Source organism: Protomyctophum bolini (assembly GCF_963924005.1).
Source record: "Protomyctophum bolini genome assembly, chromosome: 18".
Taxonomy (NCBI): Eukaryota; Metazoa; Chordata; class Actinopteri; order Myctophiformes; family Myctophidae; genus Protomyctophum; species Protomyctophum bolini.
The window spans coordinates 9133115-9151235 of record NC_137879.1 but is presented as its reverse complement, the minus strand read 5'-3'; the positions used below and the strand labels follow the sequence as shown (position 1 = coordinate 9151235).

Genomic DNA, 18121 nt, shown 5'->3' with positions numbered 1-18121 from the left:
GGGCTATAGCCCACGGTCCAAAATGATGAGAAACGAGGCTAACTTTTTTTTCAAAATTTCAAAAAACATGGGCTATAACCCATCGTTTTTGTCATTTCGTCATTTTTTTCAAATCCTCAAAAATGATGAAAAACGGCGCGCTATAGTATGCCGTACGATATGGGCTATAGCCCACGGTCCAAAATGACGAGAAACGAGGCTAACTTTTTTTTTCAAAATTTCAAAAAACATGGGCTATAACCCATCGTTTTTGTCATTTCGTCATTTTTTTCAAATCCTCAAAAATGATGAAAAACGGCGCGCTATAGTATGCCGTACGATATGGGCTATAGCCCACGGTCCAAAATGATGAGAAACGAGGCTAACTTTTTTTTTCAAAATTTCAAAAAACATGGGCTATAACCCATCGTTTTTGTCATTTCGTCATTTTTTTCAAATCCTCAAAAATGATGAAAAACGGCGCGCTATAGTATGCCGTACGATATGGGCTATAGCCCACGGTCCAAAATGATGAGAAACGAGGCTAACTTTTTTTTTCAAAATTTCAAAAAACATGGGCTATAACCCATCGTTTTTGTCATTTCGTCATTTTTTTCAAATCCTCAAAAATGATGAAAAACGGCGCGCTATAGTATGCCGTACGATATGGGCTATAGCCCACGGTCCAAAATGATGAGAAACGAGGCTAACTTTTTTTTCAAAATTTCAAAAAACATGGGCTATAACCCATCGTTTTTGTCATTTCGTCATTTTTTTCAAATCCTCAAAAATGATGAAAAACGGCGCGCTATAGTATGCCGTACGATATGGGCTATAGCCCACGGTCCAAAATGATGAGAAACGAGGCTAATTTTTTTTTCAAAATTTCAAAAAACATGGGCTATAACCCATCGTTTTTGTCATTTCGTCATTTTTTTCAAATCCTCAAAAATGATGAAAAACGGCGCGCTATAGTATGCCGTACGATATGGGCTATAGCCCACGGTCCAAAATGATGAGAAACGAGGCTAACTTTTTTTTTCAAAATTTCAAAAAACATGGGCTATAACCCATCGTTTTTGTCATTTGTCATTTTTTCAAATCCTCAAAAATGATGAAAAACGGCGCGCTATAGTATGCCGTACGATATGGGCTATAGCCCACGGTCCAAAATGATGAGAAACGAGGCTAACTTTTTTTTTCAAAATTTCAAAAAACATGGGCTATAACCCATCGTTTTTGTCATTTCGTCATTTTTTTCAAATCCTCAAAAATGATGAAAAACGGCGCGCTATAGTATGCCGTACGATATGGGCTATAGCCCACGGTCCAAAATGATGAGAAACGAGGCTAACTTTTTTTTTCAAAATTTCAAAAAACATGGGCTATAACCCATCGTTTTTGTCATTTCGTCATTTTTTTCAAATCCTCAAAAATGATGAAAAACGGCGCGCTATAGTATGCCGTACGATATGGGCTATAGCCCACGGTCCAAAATGATGAGAAACGAGGCTAACTTTTTTTTTCAAAATTTCAAAAAACATGGGCTATAACCCATCGTTTTTGTCATTTCGTATTTTTTTTCAAATCCTCAAAAATGATGAAAAACGGCGCGCTATAGTATGCCGTACGATATGGGCTATAGCCCACGGTCCAAAATGACGAGAAACGAGGCTAACTTTTTTTTTCAAAATTTCAAAAAACATGGGCTATAACCCATCGTTTTTGTCATTTCGTCATTTTTTTCAAATCCTCAAAAATGATGAAAAACGGCGCGCTATAGTATGCCGTACGATATGGGCTATAGCCCACGGTCCAAAATGACGAGAAACGAGGCTAACTTTTTTTTTCAAAATTTCAAAAAACATGGGCTATAACCCATCGTTTTTGTCATTTCGTCATTTTTTTCAAATCCTCAAAAATGATGAAAAACGGCGCGCTATAGTATGCCGTACGATATGGGCTATAGCCCACGGTCCAAAATGATGAGAAACGAGGCTAACTTTTTTTTTCAAAATTTCAAAAAACATGGGCTATAACCCATCGTTTTTGTCATTTCGTCATTTTTTTCAAATCCTCAAAAATGATGAAAAACGGCGCGCTATAGTATGCCGTACGATATGGGCTATAGCCCACGGTCCAAAATGATGAGAAACGAGGCTAACTTTTTTTTTCAAAATTTCAAAAAACATGGGCTATAACCCATCGTTTTTGTCATTTCGTCATTTTTTTCAAATCCTCAAAAATGATGAAAAACGGCGCGCTATAGTATGCCGTACGATATGGGCTATAGCCCACGGTCCAAAATGATGAGAAACGAGGCTAACTTTTTTTTTCAAAATTTCAAAAAACATGGGCTATAACCCATCGTTTTTGTCATTTCGTCATTTTTTTCAAATCCTCAAAAATGATGAAAAACGGCGCGCTATAGTATGCCGTACGATATGGGCTATAGCCCACGGTCCAAAATGATGAGAAACGAGGCTAACTTTTTTTTCAAAATTTCAAAAAACATGGGCTATAACCCATCGTTTTTGTCATTTCGTCATTTTTTTCAAATCCTCAAAAATGATGAAAAACGGCGCGCTATAGTATGCCGTACGATATGGGCTATAGCCCACGGTCCAAAATGATGAGAAACGAGGCTAACTTTCTTTTTGAAAATTTCAAAAAACATGGGCTATAACCCATCGTTTTTGTCATTTCGTATTTTTTTTCAAATCCTCAAAAATGATGAAAAACGGCGCGCTATAGTATGCCGTACGATATGGGCTATAGCCCACGGTCCAAAATGACGAGAAACGAGGCTAACGTTTTTTTTCAAAATTTCAAAAAACATGGGCTATAACCCATCGTTTTTGTCATTTCGTCATTTTTTTCAAATCCTCAAAAATGATGAAAAACGGCGCGCTATAGTATGCCGTACGATATGGGCTATAGCCCACGGTCCAAAATGATGAGAAACGAGGCTAACTTTTTTTTCAAAATTTCAAAAAACATGGGCTATAACCCATCGTTTTTGTCATTTCGTCATTTTTTTCAAATCCTCAAAAATGATGAAAAACGGCGCGCTATAGTATGCCGTACGATATGGGCTATAGCCCACGGTCCAAAATGATGAGAAACGAGGCTAACTTTCTTTTTGAAAATTTCAAAAAACATGGGCTATAACCCATCGTTTTTGTCATTTCGTATTTTTTTTCAAATCCTCAAAAATGATGAAAAACGGCGCGCTATAGTATGCCGTACGATATGGGCTATAGCCCACGGTCCAAAATGACGAGAAACGAGGCTAACGTTTTTTTTCAAAATTTCAAAAAACATGGGCTATAACCCATCGTTTTTGTCATTTCGTCATTTTTTTCAAATCCTCAAAAATGATGAAAAACGGCGCGCTATAGTATGCCGTACGATATGGGCTATAGCCCACGGTCCAAAATGACGAGAAACGAGGCTAACTTTTTTTTTCAAAATTTCAAAAAACATGGGCTATAACCCATCGTTTTTGTCATTTCGTCATTTTTTTCAAATCCTCAAAAATGATGAAAAACGGCGCGCTATAGTATGCCGTACGATATGGGCTATAGCCCACGGTCCAAAATGATGAGAAACGAGGCTAACTTTTTTTTTCAAAATTTCAAAAAACATGGGCTATAACCCATCGTTTTTGTCATTTCGTCATTTTTTCAAATCCTCAAAAATGATGAAAAACGGCGCGCTATAGTATGCCGTACGATATGGGCTATAGCCCACGGTCCAAAATGATGAGAAACGAGGCTAACTTTTTTTTTCAAAATTTCAAAAAACATGGGCTATAACCCATCGTTTTTGTCATTTCGTCATTTTTTTCAAATCCTCAAAAATGATGAAAAACGGCGCGCTATAGTATGCCGTACGATATGGGCTATAGCCCACGGTCCAAAATGACGAGAAACGAGGCTAACTTTTTTTTTCAAAATTTCAAAAAACATGGGCTATAACCCATCGTTTTTGTCATTTCGTCATTTTTTTCAAATCCTCAAAAATGATGAAAAACGGCGCGCTATAGTATGCCGTACGATATGGGCTATAGCCCACGGTCCAAAATGATGAGAAACGAGGCTAACTTTTTTTTTCAAAATTTCAAAAAACATGGGCTATAACCCATCGTTTTTGTAATTTCGTAATTTTTTTCAAATCCTCAAAAATGATGAAAAACGGCGCGCTATAGTATGCCGTACGATATGGGCTATAGCCCACGGTCCAAAATGATGAGAAACGAGGCTAACTTTTTTTTTCAAAATTTCAAAAAACATGGGCTATAACCCATCGTTTTTGTCATTTCGTCATTTTTTTCAAATCCTCAAAAATGATGAAAAACGGCGCGCTATAGTATGCCGTACGATATGGGCTATAGCCCACGGTCCAAAATGATGAGAAACGAGGCTAACTTTCTTTTTGAAAATTTCAAAAAACATGGGCTATAACCCATCGTTTTTGTCATTTCGTATTTTTTTTCAAATCCTCAAAAATGATGAAAAACGGCGCGCTATAGTATGCCGTACGATATGGGCTATAGCCCACGGTCCAAAATGACGAGAAACGAGGCTAACGTTTTTTTTCAAAATTTCAAAAAACATGGGCTATAACCCATCGTTTTTGTCATTTCGTCATTTTTTTCAAATCCTCAAAAATGATGAAAAACGGCGCGCTATAGTATGCCGTACGATATGGGCTATAGCCCACGGTCCAAAATGATGAGAAACGAGGCTAACTTTTTTTTTCAAAATTTCAAAAAACATGGGCTATAACCCATCGTTTTTGTCATTTCGTAATTTTTTTCAAATCCTCAAAAATGATGAAAAACGGCGCGCTATAGTATGCCGTACGATATGGGCTATAGCCCACGGTCCAAAATGATGAGAAACGAGGCTAACTTTTTTTTTCAAAATTTCAAAAAACATGGGCTATAACCCATCGTTTTTGTCATTTCGTCATTTTTTTCAAATCCTCAAAAATGATGAAAAACGGCGCGCTATAGTATGCCGTACGATATGGGCTATAGCCCACGGTCCAAAATGATGAGAAACGAGGCTAACTTTCTTTTGAAAATTTCAAAAAACATGGGCTATAACCCATCGTTTTTGTCATTTCGTATTTTTTTTCAAATCCTCAAAAATGATGAAAAACGGCGCGCTATAGTATGCCGTACGATATGGGCTATAGCCCACGGTCCAAAATGACGAGAAACGAGGCTAACGTTTTTTTTCAAAATTTCAAAAAACATGGGCTATAACCCATCGTTTTTGTCATTTCGTCATTTTTTTCAAATCCTCAAAAATGATGAAAAACGGCGCGCTATAGTATGCCGTACGATATGGGCTATAGCCCACGGTCCAAAATGACGAGAAACGAGGCTAACTTTTTTTTTCAAAATTTCAAAAAACATGGGCTATAACCCATCGTTTTTGTCATTTCGTCATTTTTTTCAAATCCTCAAAAATGATGAAAAACGGCGCGCTATAGTATGCCGTACGATATGGGCTATAGCCCACGGTCCAAAATGATGAGAAACGAGGCTAACTTTTTTTTTCAAAATTCAAAAAACATGGGCTATAACCCATCGTTTTTGTCATTTCGTCATTTTTCAAATCCTCAAAAATGATGAAAAACGGCGCGCTATAGTATGCCGTACGATATGGGCTATAGCCCACGGTCCAAAATGATGAGAAACGAGGCTAACTTTTTTTTTCAAAATTTCAAAAAACATGGGCTATAACCCATCGTTTTTGTCATTTCGTCATTTTTTTCAAATCCTCAAAAATGATGAAAAACGGCACGCTATAGTATGCCGTACGATATGGGCTATAGCCCACGGCCCAAAATGACGAGAAACGAGGCTAACTTTTTTTTTCAAAATTTCAAAAAACATGGGCTATAACCCATCGTTTTTGTCATTTCGTCATTTTTTCAAATCCTCAAAAATGATGAAAAACGGCGCGCTATAGTATGCCGTACGATATGGGCTATAGCCCACGGTCCAAAATGATGAGAAACGAGGCTAACTTTTTTTTTCAAAATTTCAAAAAACATGGGCTATAACCCATCGTTTTTGTCATTTCGTCATTTTTTTCAAATCCTCTAAAATGATGAAAAACGGCGCGCTATAGTATGCCGTACGATATGGGCTATAGCCCACGGTCCAAAATGATGAGAAACGAGGCTAACTTTTTTTTTCAAAATTTCAAAAAACATGGGCTATAACCCATCGTTTTTGTCATTTCGTCATTTTTTTCAAATCCTCAAAAATGATGAAAAACGGCGCGCTATAGTATGCCGTACGATATGGGCTATAGCCCACGGTCCAAAATGATGAGAAACGAGGCTAACTTTTTTTTTCAAAATTTCAAAAAACATGGGCTATAACCCATCGTTTTTGTCATTTCGTCATTTTTTTCAAATCCTCAAAAATGATGAAAAACGGCGCGCTATAGTATGCCGTACGATATGGGCTATAGCCCACGGTCCAAAATGATGAGAAACGAGGCTAACTTTTTTTTTCAAAATTTCAAAAAACATGGGCTATAACCCATCGTTTTTGTCATTTCGTCATTTTTTTCAAATCCTCAAAAATGATGAAAAACGGCGCACTATAGTATGCCGTACGATATGGGCTATAGCCCACGGTCCAAAATGATGAGAAACGAGGCTAACTTTTTTTTTCAAAATTTCAAAAAACATGGGCTATAACCCATCGTTTTTGTCATTTCGTCATTTTTTTCAAATCCTCAAAAATGATGAAAAACGGCGCGCTATAGTATGCCGTACGATATGGGCTATAGCCCACGGTCCAAAATGATGAGAAACGAGGCTAACTTTTTTTTTCAAAATTTCAAAAAACATGGGCTATAACCCATCGTTTTTGTCATTTCGTCATTTTTTTCAAATCCTCAAAAATGATGAAAAACAGCGCGCTATAGTATGCCGTACGATATGGGCTATAGCCCACGGTCCAAAATGATGAGAAACGAGGCTAACTTTTTTTTTCAAAATTTCAAAAAACATGGGCTATAACCCATCGTTTTTGTCATTTCGTCATTTTTTTCAAATCCTCAAAAATGATGAAAAACGGCGCGCTATAGTATGCCGTACGATATGGGCTATAGCCCACGGTCCAAAATGACGAGAAACGAGGCTAACTTTTTTTTTCAAAATTTCAAAAAACATGGGCTATAACCCATCGTTTTTGTCATTTCGTCATTTTTTTCAAATCCTCAAAAATGATGAAAAACGGCGCGCTATAGTATGCCGTACGATATGGGCTATAGCCCACGGTCCAAAATGATGAGAAACGAGGCTAACTTTTTTTTTCAAAATTTCAAAAAACATGGGCTATAACCCATCGTTTTTGTAATTTCGTCATTTTTTTCAAATCCTCAAAAATGATGAAAAACGGCGCGCTATAGTATGCCGTACGATATGGGCTATAGCCCACGGTCCAAAATGATGAGAAACGAGGCTAACTTTTTTTTTCAAAATTTCAAAAAACATGGGCTATAACCCATCGTTTTTGTCATTTCGTCATTTTTTTCAAATCCTCAAAAATGATGAAAAACGGCGTGCTGTAGTATGCCGTACGATATGGGCTATAGCCCATGGTCCAAAATGATGAGAAACGAGGATAACTTTTTTTTTCAAAATTTCAAAAAACATGGGCTATAACCCATCGTTATTTTCATTTTTTCAAATCCTCAAAGCAAGCAGTCAGTATACAGACAGTTGGTTCTCAGAATTGTATCTTTTATTTGAACTGCACTGAATGCTAAATGTTCACCTTGTACAAGAAACAAATACAAATACTCACACTAAAAACAAAACATACTGCTGGCTGCCTTTCTGCTATCGTTGGGACACTAAGGGCTAATGTGCACCTCGTCGCACGGCAGCGTCGCTCGGCTGAAGAAAAAGAAAAACGGGAATCCCGTTGTTTTTTGCCGGGTGGCACGGTCGTGTGACAATAAAGCGCAACATGGAGTTTTGCTATTGCTCTTACAGAGTACAGGATATGCCCCAAAGAACCTGGCCTTCGATAGAACAAATAAAATATAAGTAGGAGAGAAATAGAGAGGGAGAGAGAAAGAGAGAGAGAGAGGGTGGATCACATAGGACTATGGTTATAGGAACATTTAACTAGGCAATACAAATCTAACAGGACTTTTCAAAACTTTGTTTTAAACACCAAAAACATGGGATGGTCTTGTATATAAAAATACCACAATGGAGTAGATGAGGGAAGAGAGAAAGTATCCAGACTACTACCCAAATTATTAATTTCTTTTTTTTTTTCCTTTTTTTTCTTTTTTCCTCGAGACAAAATTTTGGGAATAAACAATAATCTGCAAAAAGGGTGTTTTCCTGAGTCATTAAGGAATGAAGTCTGCTTTAACCCTTTCCTGTTCGTGAAGTTACGCGGCGCACGCCGCCGCCCAAGGGAGGAGGGAGTCGCAATCTGGCGCGGCTCTGGCTGATCGATATACGGGAAAGTCAGAAACGTTGTCCTACTGTCGTCGGCAGAAATGTTCCGTCAGCACGCGGATAGGAAAGAGCGATGCGGTGTCCTCTTGCGACGAGGGGAGTGCTGGCGGCACGCTTTGACCCTCCTCCTTCTTTTTCTCTTTGTGACATTTCACAAAAAAAAGTTATACATTTCTTAATATAATATTGTAGTGAATTATTATTATTATTATTATTATTATTATTAGACAGTTCTGTCACCTCATCTCTCAGAGCGATTACCTCCCCTTCTAACTTCACACGAAACCCAAACGTCAGGTAACAACTACATTCAAATACACATACAGAGCGATTGTTTGTGAGGGCTCAGCGATACTGGATTCATTTCAGTACACAACGGTGCTTCTATGGAGATGTTCTTGGCTAAGCATTGCAACAACAATGTTCCGTGATCTCAGTGATCTCAGTGACCCCCCCCCACCCCAACACACAGCATGACAGCGCCCTCTGTGGGTATCTTTCTGTAAAATCGCCATCCATGTAAACACCATACCGACATCGCCAGGAAAGGGTTAAAACTCACTCTTTAGATTACGTGAGCAATCTTTTGTCCTTTTCCTTTGTTCACGGTGTGTCCGATGAATGATAAATACATGACAAGTCCACAGACGCTCTTGCCTTATCTCCGCGTCGTACATACTGAAGATTGAGAGGGGGAAAAATATTCTCTTCTGAGGCGTCAATACAGAATGGACAGATCAGAGCTACATTTACAAACATCGGTTACATGAGGAGGGGTCTCAAAGTGGGGGTGGGGGGGGGGGGAGGGGGGGTAAAGGTCAGGTGATAGGGGCGTTGGAGGGGAGGGCGGTATAAGGTCCAGTAGCACATGATGTTAAAGTTTATTTTTTCTTCTCTCTTGTTCTCCCATTGGTGTGACGAGGGTTGGGCTTAATTTTTTTTATTTCCTGTGAGCTCTGCTGGGGTGTGTGTGTGTGTGTGTGTGTGTGTGTGTGTGTGTGTGTGTGTGTGTGGTTGGGAGGGGGTGCAGGCCAGAGTCTCATTGCGCGGCTGGCAAGTCGACCCCTCTCCCCCTCGAAAGCCACTCAGAACACTATAGACTCTGGAGGACAGACATGTTCCAGGGGAAAAACAAAAAGAAACATCATGATCATCATCATCATCATCATCAGAGTGAAGTTGGTACTGAACCCAAAAATAGACAGAGAGAGAATAAAAACAAAAATGGTAAAGAGTTTAAATTCCTCCGCCGGGGGGGGGGGAACACTTCCGCTCGGTCCGCCATGTTTTTGCTGAGTGAGTGAGTGACAGGGCAGCCCGCCTTTTTGTGTATTCACGGTCTCTTGGTCCCAGTTGCGGTGGGGTTGGTGTGTGTTTGTGTGTGTGTGTGTGTGTGTGTGTGTGTGGATGACGGTGGGGTTGCCTTCGCTTGGTCTGTCAGTGGGTGTAGTTTTCTTTGGGGTGGGGGGGGGGGGGGGATGCATGTGAGTGACGTCGTTGCGGGGCGCTTTACGGGGGTCCTCCAGCCTGTCTGCTTGCTATTGCTCGGTGAGGTGCTCTCTGGTCTCACCGTGTTTGGAGGGCTGGTTGGGCGACGGGGCCTGGGACGGGTGCGTGCCAGAGGGCAGGGTGTGGGCGATGGGCACGCCCCCTGGCACCATGCCCTCCAGCGCTCCTGGCATCATGCCGCCAGGCGCCACTCCCACCACGCCGGGAGGGTACCTGGAGGAGGAGGAGGACAACTGGGGGGTTAGTTAGTTCAACCCTCAGCTCTGTGGCTTCCCTTTAGTGAGACAATCCAAAGGGAAGCACGCACGTCTCAGACATATTCTACAGGTGCTGAATAAAAAAAAAATATATAATATATATAATATGTACAGTGTAAAAGGAAGGCAGTCCACGCACTGATCCGGAGCTCCCAGGCACATTATTTTCAGATAATAAATATAATAACGTTTCGACCCTTGTGGGTCTTCGTAAGTACCTGACGAAGACCCACACGGGTCGAAACATTGGATTTCTACTCTGCAAATAAAGTGCATGGGAGCTCAAGATCTGTGTAGGATTATTATTGCGATATAATTGTATCTATTTTGGATTTTTTTTTTTTAAACTTCACCCCTGGAGTACAAGTGGGTAAGTCATTTCCATGATATCCTGATATCCAACAATCCCTGACGATATCTAGTCACAGTCATATCACAATATCAATATGATAGCCCCAGTCCAGACACCAGCAGCACCAGAGGAAGGAAAAAGGCAGCTTGTGGCCGACGTCAGTTATTAACCCATTTAAATCAACTGTATCATTTTAGATTTGGCTATTCAAAAATGGCAAAATATACAAGCTCATAGCGTGTCACTTTGTGCCATGCTGTATACTATATATAAGTATAACTCAAATCTTTGCTTCTCTGCGTCCCTGGAACTATTTTTCTTTTAGATGGTTGGTTGTGGTTGGCGGCCAAATACATATAATTTTGGAGAACATGAAAAAGAACCACTGACATACGTGTAGCAACATACGTTTTTCATAAAAACTGTTTGGACTCGGGTCTCAATGGGTTAACTTAATGACGTCTACAGCCAAATTCATACTTCGTGGTATGACGGTGTCGCTCGCCAAAAACACAGCCAGTTCCTTTTGGCAAGCGACGCCATCGTGCAACGGAGTATACCGTAAATGTAGCTTAACCCACATCCCCTTCACCACGAGAGGCTGGACTCTCTCCACACACACACACTACATCACAGTGTCTGAAACACACACAATGTTCTGGGAGTGTAACTATAATACACAGCGTTCAAACAAAAGAAGAAGGGGGGAAAAAGCAAAAGGGAGCCAAATATTGCGTGGTTTTTTAACCCAACAGCTCGCGCCCCATTCAACCGCGACGAGGGAAACCCCAAAGAGAGGCCATGACTCCATCCGAGTGAATGGACCCAGAAGACTGAATGTCACCACACCATGCTTATGCAACACTCCAAACCCACACTGGGCCTATCTCTATAGCAGTCGGCTAAATGAGAAGTGTGTCAGGGGTTGCGTAGGGGTCCACAGAGAGGGGGTAGGGGTGGGGAGGGTATTAGGGGGAGAGACATAATCGACACACAGCAGAACCAGGGGGTGAAGAAGGGGTCTATGATCCAGGTCCTGGATTGGTCGTATTTACCTGCTTTTCTGATCTAGGCATTAATTTGGCCCTGGGGGACACCGGTTGTTAGGGCTGGTAGAGTTTGATGTTGAACTTGGCTGTGTGTGAGAAGAAGCACATGCTGAGATCAGGAAGCGCCCACAGAGGCACATCGCGGTGGGCTAGCCAAGCGCTCGCCCTAGCGGCTAGCGCTCTACGCAGAGGCACGCCGCGGTGGGCTAGCGCTAGCCTATATCGCTCGCAATAGCGGCTATCGCTCTACATAGAGGCACGGCGCGGTGGGCTAGCGCTCGCCCTAGCGGCTACACAGAGACACGCGGTGGGCTAGCACCAGCCCTATATCGGCTAGCGCTCTACATAGTGGAATCATTGGGTCAAGTCAAACCCTAGAGCCCTATAGTTTCCCAAACGGACCACATTTTATGGGTCGCGAGACACGAGTAAATATCTCCTTGTTTCCGTTTCCTACATTAAAAATAAATAAAAACAAAAAATGTGTATGTACAATCTCAAATCTCATTAACAAAAAATGTACACAGAAAAATCACAACTTTCATCAACTAAGAACAATTCCAACATGTTTCATGAATAAAATGGAAATAATCAAATATTTTCCATAACTAAGTAAATAAAACATCTAAGAAGTAGTGGAATAGCAGATCTACAAGCTCATAACGCTGCGCGAAGCGACACGTTGCACAGTAGATGTGCTACTTTCACCAGTTTGGGTCCCGTTTTGGGCAAACCGTCTCATTTCTCTTTTGAGTCTTGAGCTAAAACGTTTGGAAAGCACTGCTCTGGAGTCTTCAAAGCCGAATACTGATATCCTTTTAGTTCGTTTGTTTTAACTGAGGATATTGAGCGAAGCAAAGCGAAGAATATAGGCTTTATAAACCAAATGAAAAATGGACACAAGAGATTAGTATGGAATGAAGAGAGCGTTTGTTAGGCATGTGGATGAGAGGAACGGCACATCCATTAAAGATGCTACATCTATAGAGTTTTATTCTAACAGTGAGCCTTTGGGAATGATACTGTATGAGAATAAAACGTGGAAAATGACTACACCGATGTGCGAGTCATTGTGACAGCACGTTTAAATGTTAGTATTAAAGACCCCCCAACTGTCACTGTGCCATTGTGACAAACCTATATAGCGACCCGCTTGGGGGACGTACGTGTTCATTTGATCTATAGTTCGGGGAGTTTCACAAAACCCTGAACTATTCAGACTCCTCCAGGACATGAGGAGAAACATCTCACAAGAAATCGACTCAAGGAGGAGGGCTGTAAAAAAGTCATTATCACAATTAATTTAACCACTTAAGCTTTAGATGTCGCGGTAGCCTGGCGAGCTTGAAGATCGGCATATTTTTAGAACAAAATCCATCTATAATGACATGCCCAAAATAGGGCTGCCAGGTGCCAAGTGATTAATGATGATGTACAACTACATGGAAAACCTAAAGCAGGCTAGCTTTCAATTTAAAAAAAAGGCTTCTTTATACGAAAAGAAAAGGTGACACATTATATTGAAACGGCTGAAGAAATGTACATGTTATGTCCTGCCTTACCTGTAGGCGGCGCCATTTAGCTCAGGGTGGACCCCTGGTTGTTCCATGACCCCCCATGGTGCTGTGGTGATGAAGAACTCCTTGTTGACGCAGTTTCTTAGGCTGTCAGGGATACGGCCTGGAAGAGAAATTAATAATTACAGTAAATATCATTAGTACGGCAATAATAACAAAGAAACAAAGAAATAAATAGCTTTATGAAACATAAACAAATAAAATGATAATATAAGTAAAAAAACATTTAAACATAGATAGATGAGGAAGGCATGTTTTGAGGGTGGTTTTATCCCATTAAAACCGGGAAAGCATCTGTAATTTATAGATTAGCTAAAAAGCATTATTTTATACTTGGCTATTCAAATAATATCGGCCTCTCAGATGTTAAATGGGTTCAAATTGACATAAGAGAGGCTGAGGGCTGCATTGATGCGAGTCGGGAGTGAGTTTCACAACATATATCCCATCAAATCATCCCCCAAGAGAAAGAACACAACCCACACAGCAAACACATTATTACGTTATCCATGTCAGATTCTAGCGACATGAATCTCACACACTCACAATAATAACAACGATGCCAGAGCAAGACGATGAAAGAACCAGAAAGGACACTTGTATGCAAATGCGTCGCGGCCTGACAAACATATCTTGACTTTGGGGCTGCAGCACAGAACCGCAAATTAACATCATTTATCTGTGGATGTTATCTGGAAGGCCAGAGCCTCTGGGCTGTGTTTGGTGACGGGGACGGGGGACGGGGGGGTGGGGGGGCCTTAATGATGACATCTATTAAGAGCCCCAGATTTAATAAGGACTGCCCAGGGCCTATTGAAGTGGAAATATGACATCTGGGCGAGCAGAAGATGTGCATCTGATCAGATAAAACAGTTTGGGGGGGGGGGGGGGGGGTTGAACCGATAAGGGGTGATTTGATAGAATATGTTGATGAGCATTTTAAGCCATCTGTGTGAAACTGTTTAAAATAAAAGTTATCCTCGTTTCTCATCATTTTGGACCGTGGGCTATAGCCCATATCGTACGGCATACTATAGCGCGCCGTTTTTCATCATTTTTGAGGATTTGAAAAAAATGACGAAATTACAAAAACGATGGGTTATAGCCCATGTTTTTTGAAATTTTGAAAAAAAAAGTTAGCCTCGTTTCTCATCATTTTGGACCATGGGCTATAGCCCATATCGTACGGCATACTATAGCACGCCGTTTTTCATCATTTTTGAGGATTTGAAAAAAATGACGAAATTACAAAAACGATGGGTTATAGCCCATGTTTTTTGAAATTTTGGAAAAAAAAGTTAGCCTCGTTTCTCATCATTTTGGACCGTGGGCTATAGCCCATATCGTACGGCATACTATAGCGCGCCGTTTTTCATCATTTTTGAAGATTTGAAAAAAATGACGAAATGACAAAAACGATGGGTTATAGCCCATGTTTTTTGAAATTTTGAAAAAAAAGGTTATCCTCGTTTCTCATAATTTTGGACCATGGGCTATATAGCCCATATCGTACGGCATACTGTATTTCCTGTCCTGCTATTTGAGAGAAAAACCTGAACTCTAAACCCTGACGTCCCTGATTTTGGACATACGCGTATAGTTCGCATATAGTTCGCATATAGTTCACAACGCGTCACAGTGCAACGCAGCGTGAGCTCGCAGGCCAGCTATTTCCACCGTGTGATGCCGTCGTATGTACATTCATCCATCCATCCATCCATCTTCAACCGCTTATACTATACATAATTGGGTCGCGGGGGTAACAGTTCCAACAGAGATTTCCAGTCATTAGTAATAGTGCTGTAACCATCCCGAGGCGTTCCCCAGGCCAGTGTAGAGATCTAATCCCCCCCGTCTGGTCCTTGGACTGCCACGGGGTCTCTTCCCAGTGGGCCGTGCAGCGAGGACCTCCCTAGGGAGACGCTCGGGAGGCATCCTAACGCGATCTTATTCTTTCGGTCATGACCCACACACACAGGCATGGATGTTGGGTCAGGTGAGTGCGTACCGGTGATGGCTCTCCGGATCTCCGTGGCGGCTGCCTCCCTCATCTCCAGAGAAGCCTGCTCGCTGTACCAGGCTGTGTGTGGTGTGCAGATCAGGTTGGGGGCGTCTTTCAGGGGACCCTGGGAAAACCTGAGGAGACAGAGAGAGAGAGAGAGAGAGAGAGAGAGAGAGAGACAGAGAGAGAGAGAGCGAGAGAGAGAGAGACTATTTGATACACGTCCCACAATTTGATTGCCTCTAGTTTTCAAAAGTCAAAAGTGCGGTTTTACATTTGTCTTTTTTCCAATGGCGGTGAACAAAGCAGGGATGGCCGTTATTATGACAGGACAGCATTCAGTGTGTGCGTGCGTGAGCGTGAGTGCACTCACGTGAAGGGCTCCGTCTCGTGCACGTCCAGGGCGGCTCCACGTATCCTGCCCTCCTTCAGGGCCTGGGCGAGGGCCTTCTCGTCCACCAGACCTCCCCGCGCTGCGTTCACCAGGAAAGCCCCCTGACGCATCTGTGGTACCACACACACACACACACACACACACACACACACACACACACACACACACACACACACACACACACACACGCAAACACAGATACAGTCGGTTAGTCGCAGATCAAAGACCAAAGGCAGTAAAGGGAACATGAAGGCAAGCTGTGTGTGTGTGTGTGTGTGTGTGTGTGTGTGTGTGTGTGTGTGTGTGTGTGTGTGTGTGTGTGTGTGTGTGTGTGTGTGTGTGTGTGCGTGTGTGTGTGTGTGTGTGTGCCAGAGACCGCGAGCCTCGTCACTGCCAATTTTCCTCCGTTTGATCTGAAATGGGACATCAATCTCAGAGTTATTGCTGGTGTTCTCTCTCTCCGTGGGCTGCGTTTGAGGGTCTTAACACGTGTTATAGCGGAAAAAATAATACATTCTAGCCTCTGCTGAAAAGGTCTTTGATAGACGGGCAGGTAGGAAGGAAGGAAAGAACAACAGACAACAACTGGCCAGGAGGTTGTCAGATCTGGGATAGAGTGAGTCTTAGCCTAACAAAAATAAATAAAAAAGTCACACCCGTGTGCACTGAGTGGTGCAACTCCCCGCCCCCGTCTCTCTCTCTCTGTTTCTGGCACAACAGCGCCCCTACTGGTACTCATAGTCATACCACTGGTGCTCATAGTCACATAGGTAGGTTAACGTCACATAGGTGGGTTAACGTCACATAGGTGAACATGGACATTGCTGTTCCTTGGAGTGGTTGCACCACTCAAAAAGAAAACCCACAAGATGAAATGAAGGTTGAGCTGATAAGACAAACCTGCGCATAAAAAAAGAAGGGAAAAAAAAGAAAAAGAAAAATGAGTAGCAGGGAACAAAAAAAAAGAAATCAAAAATCAAATGACTACGCTCAGAAGAAAGTAATCCCTTAATCTTGACAAAAGCTGAAATCCAGGGCAAGTAAAGCCCTTGCGCTGCCAGGCAGTCTTTTATTAGGCATAGCATTATTTATTTATCTATATATTTTTTTGTTTGTGTGTGTGTGTGTGTGTGTGTGTGTGTGTGTGTGATACAAACACACACACGCATATATACGCATGCACGCACAAATACAAACACAGCTCCACTTCACTTCACTTCAGCTAAGAACCGCTGTCTTTCTTTCTTTTTTTCTGGATGCGGTAGAAGAGAAGAGCACTCTTTAATTTTAGAAGTTAAAGAGGCAGCTGGGGATCTCTGGCTTTGGAGAAGAAACAGAGTTAACTAGGTTAAGCCATTTTGGGCGCGGGAACCCCTTTTGGTGTCAGCATCATGTTATGCTTTAGCTACTGAAAAATAGCAGATCTACAAGCTCATAGCGCGCCACCGAGTGGCGCGCTACGAGCTTGTAGGTCTGCTATTTGACAACGACTTGACATAGAAACATAGATTTTTCAAAAAACTGTCAGGATGTAGAAGACATTTTTAGAATCTGATCTCAGGTCAGAATGGGTTAAGCCATTATCCTACTCCCCCTCCTTTTGCTCTTCACTGAGCACAATCTGACAGTGCCAACATCAACCAGAGAGAAGAGAGAGAGACAAAGACAGAGAGAGAGAGAGAGAGAGAGAGAGAGAGAGGAGGGGGGGGTCAGATGCAAACATGCAGAGATTTGGGAAGACGGGATCTACATTAAACGTTGCTGTCTGTCGGGCACCAACCTTTGTAAATCTCCACATTTCAGCGTTTAATCATTTCAGTAAATCATCGCCCTTCTTTGTCGACAGCGCCACGCAAAAGTTTGCGAACATAATCCGATCGGCATGAAGCTCCCACCGCATCGGAAGCGGTTAAGTGTGTTGTTCTTTTTTTTTATCGATATTGAACCAATAAAAAGCATTAAAAGAGCAATGTGACCAAATAACAACAACACCGGATCCATTTGGAAAACGGGTTCTTCTCACGGATTAGGACAGTGCTGCTTAACCCGCGGCCCGGGGGCCACATGCGGCCCCTGCTTAATGTATATTAATGGTCATACCAATACAAATATAATTAGTTATTTTCATTGTTTTGAACAAACGATTGATAGGACATACTGACATTTTGGCCTATGAGCCATCACGGGAACCCCTTTTGGTGTATTAAGCATTACGTTATACTTTAGCTTTAGCTATTGAAAACCCTGTGCCGTGCTACGAGATCTACGTAGATCTGCTATTTTCTTTCAATCTTGAAAATGTGGCGCAAATCTTTTAATATCATATTCTTTCAGAGCGAACGTTTTTAACTCAAATCTTTGCTTCTGGGGGGTGGGGGGGTGTGTCCCTCCCTGGAACAACTTTTCAGATGGGGGTCGTGGCCAATTACATATAATTATTTGGGTCCTTGACATGAAATAGTTTGACAACCACTGACATAAAAACATT

General features: G+C 41.8%; 1 protein-coding gene across 6 annotated transcripts in view; it reads right to left on the bottom strand.

Annotated features, from left to right (window-relative positions):
* Positions 1–7736: 7736 nt before the first annotated feature.
* LOC308333357 (C-terminal-binding protein 2) overlaps positions 7737–18121 on the bottom strand; it is a 150777-nt gene continuing 140392 nt past the window's right edge. For 3 of the 6 annotated variants that reach the window (XM_080789717.1, XM_080789716.1, XM_080789718.1), the window contains 4 exons: positions 15613–15743; positions 15246–15373; positions 13223–13340; positions 7737–10215 (listed from right to left, as the gene is read on the bottom strand). In XM_080789717.1, coding sequence (XP_080645843.1) covers positions 10032–10215; positions 13223–13340; positions 15246–15373; positions 15613–15743 — 561 coding nt within the window. In that variant the 3' untranslated portion in view covers positions 7737–10031. Of the gene's footprint in view, positions 10236–11666; positions 11747–13222; positions 13341–15245; positions 15374–15612; positions 15744–18121 lie in introns of all 6 variants that reach the window. The other 3 variants (XM_080789719.1, XM_080789720.1, XM_080789721.1) reach the window with 3 other exon arrangements.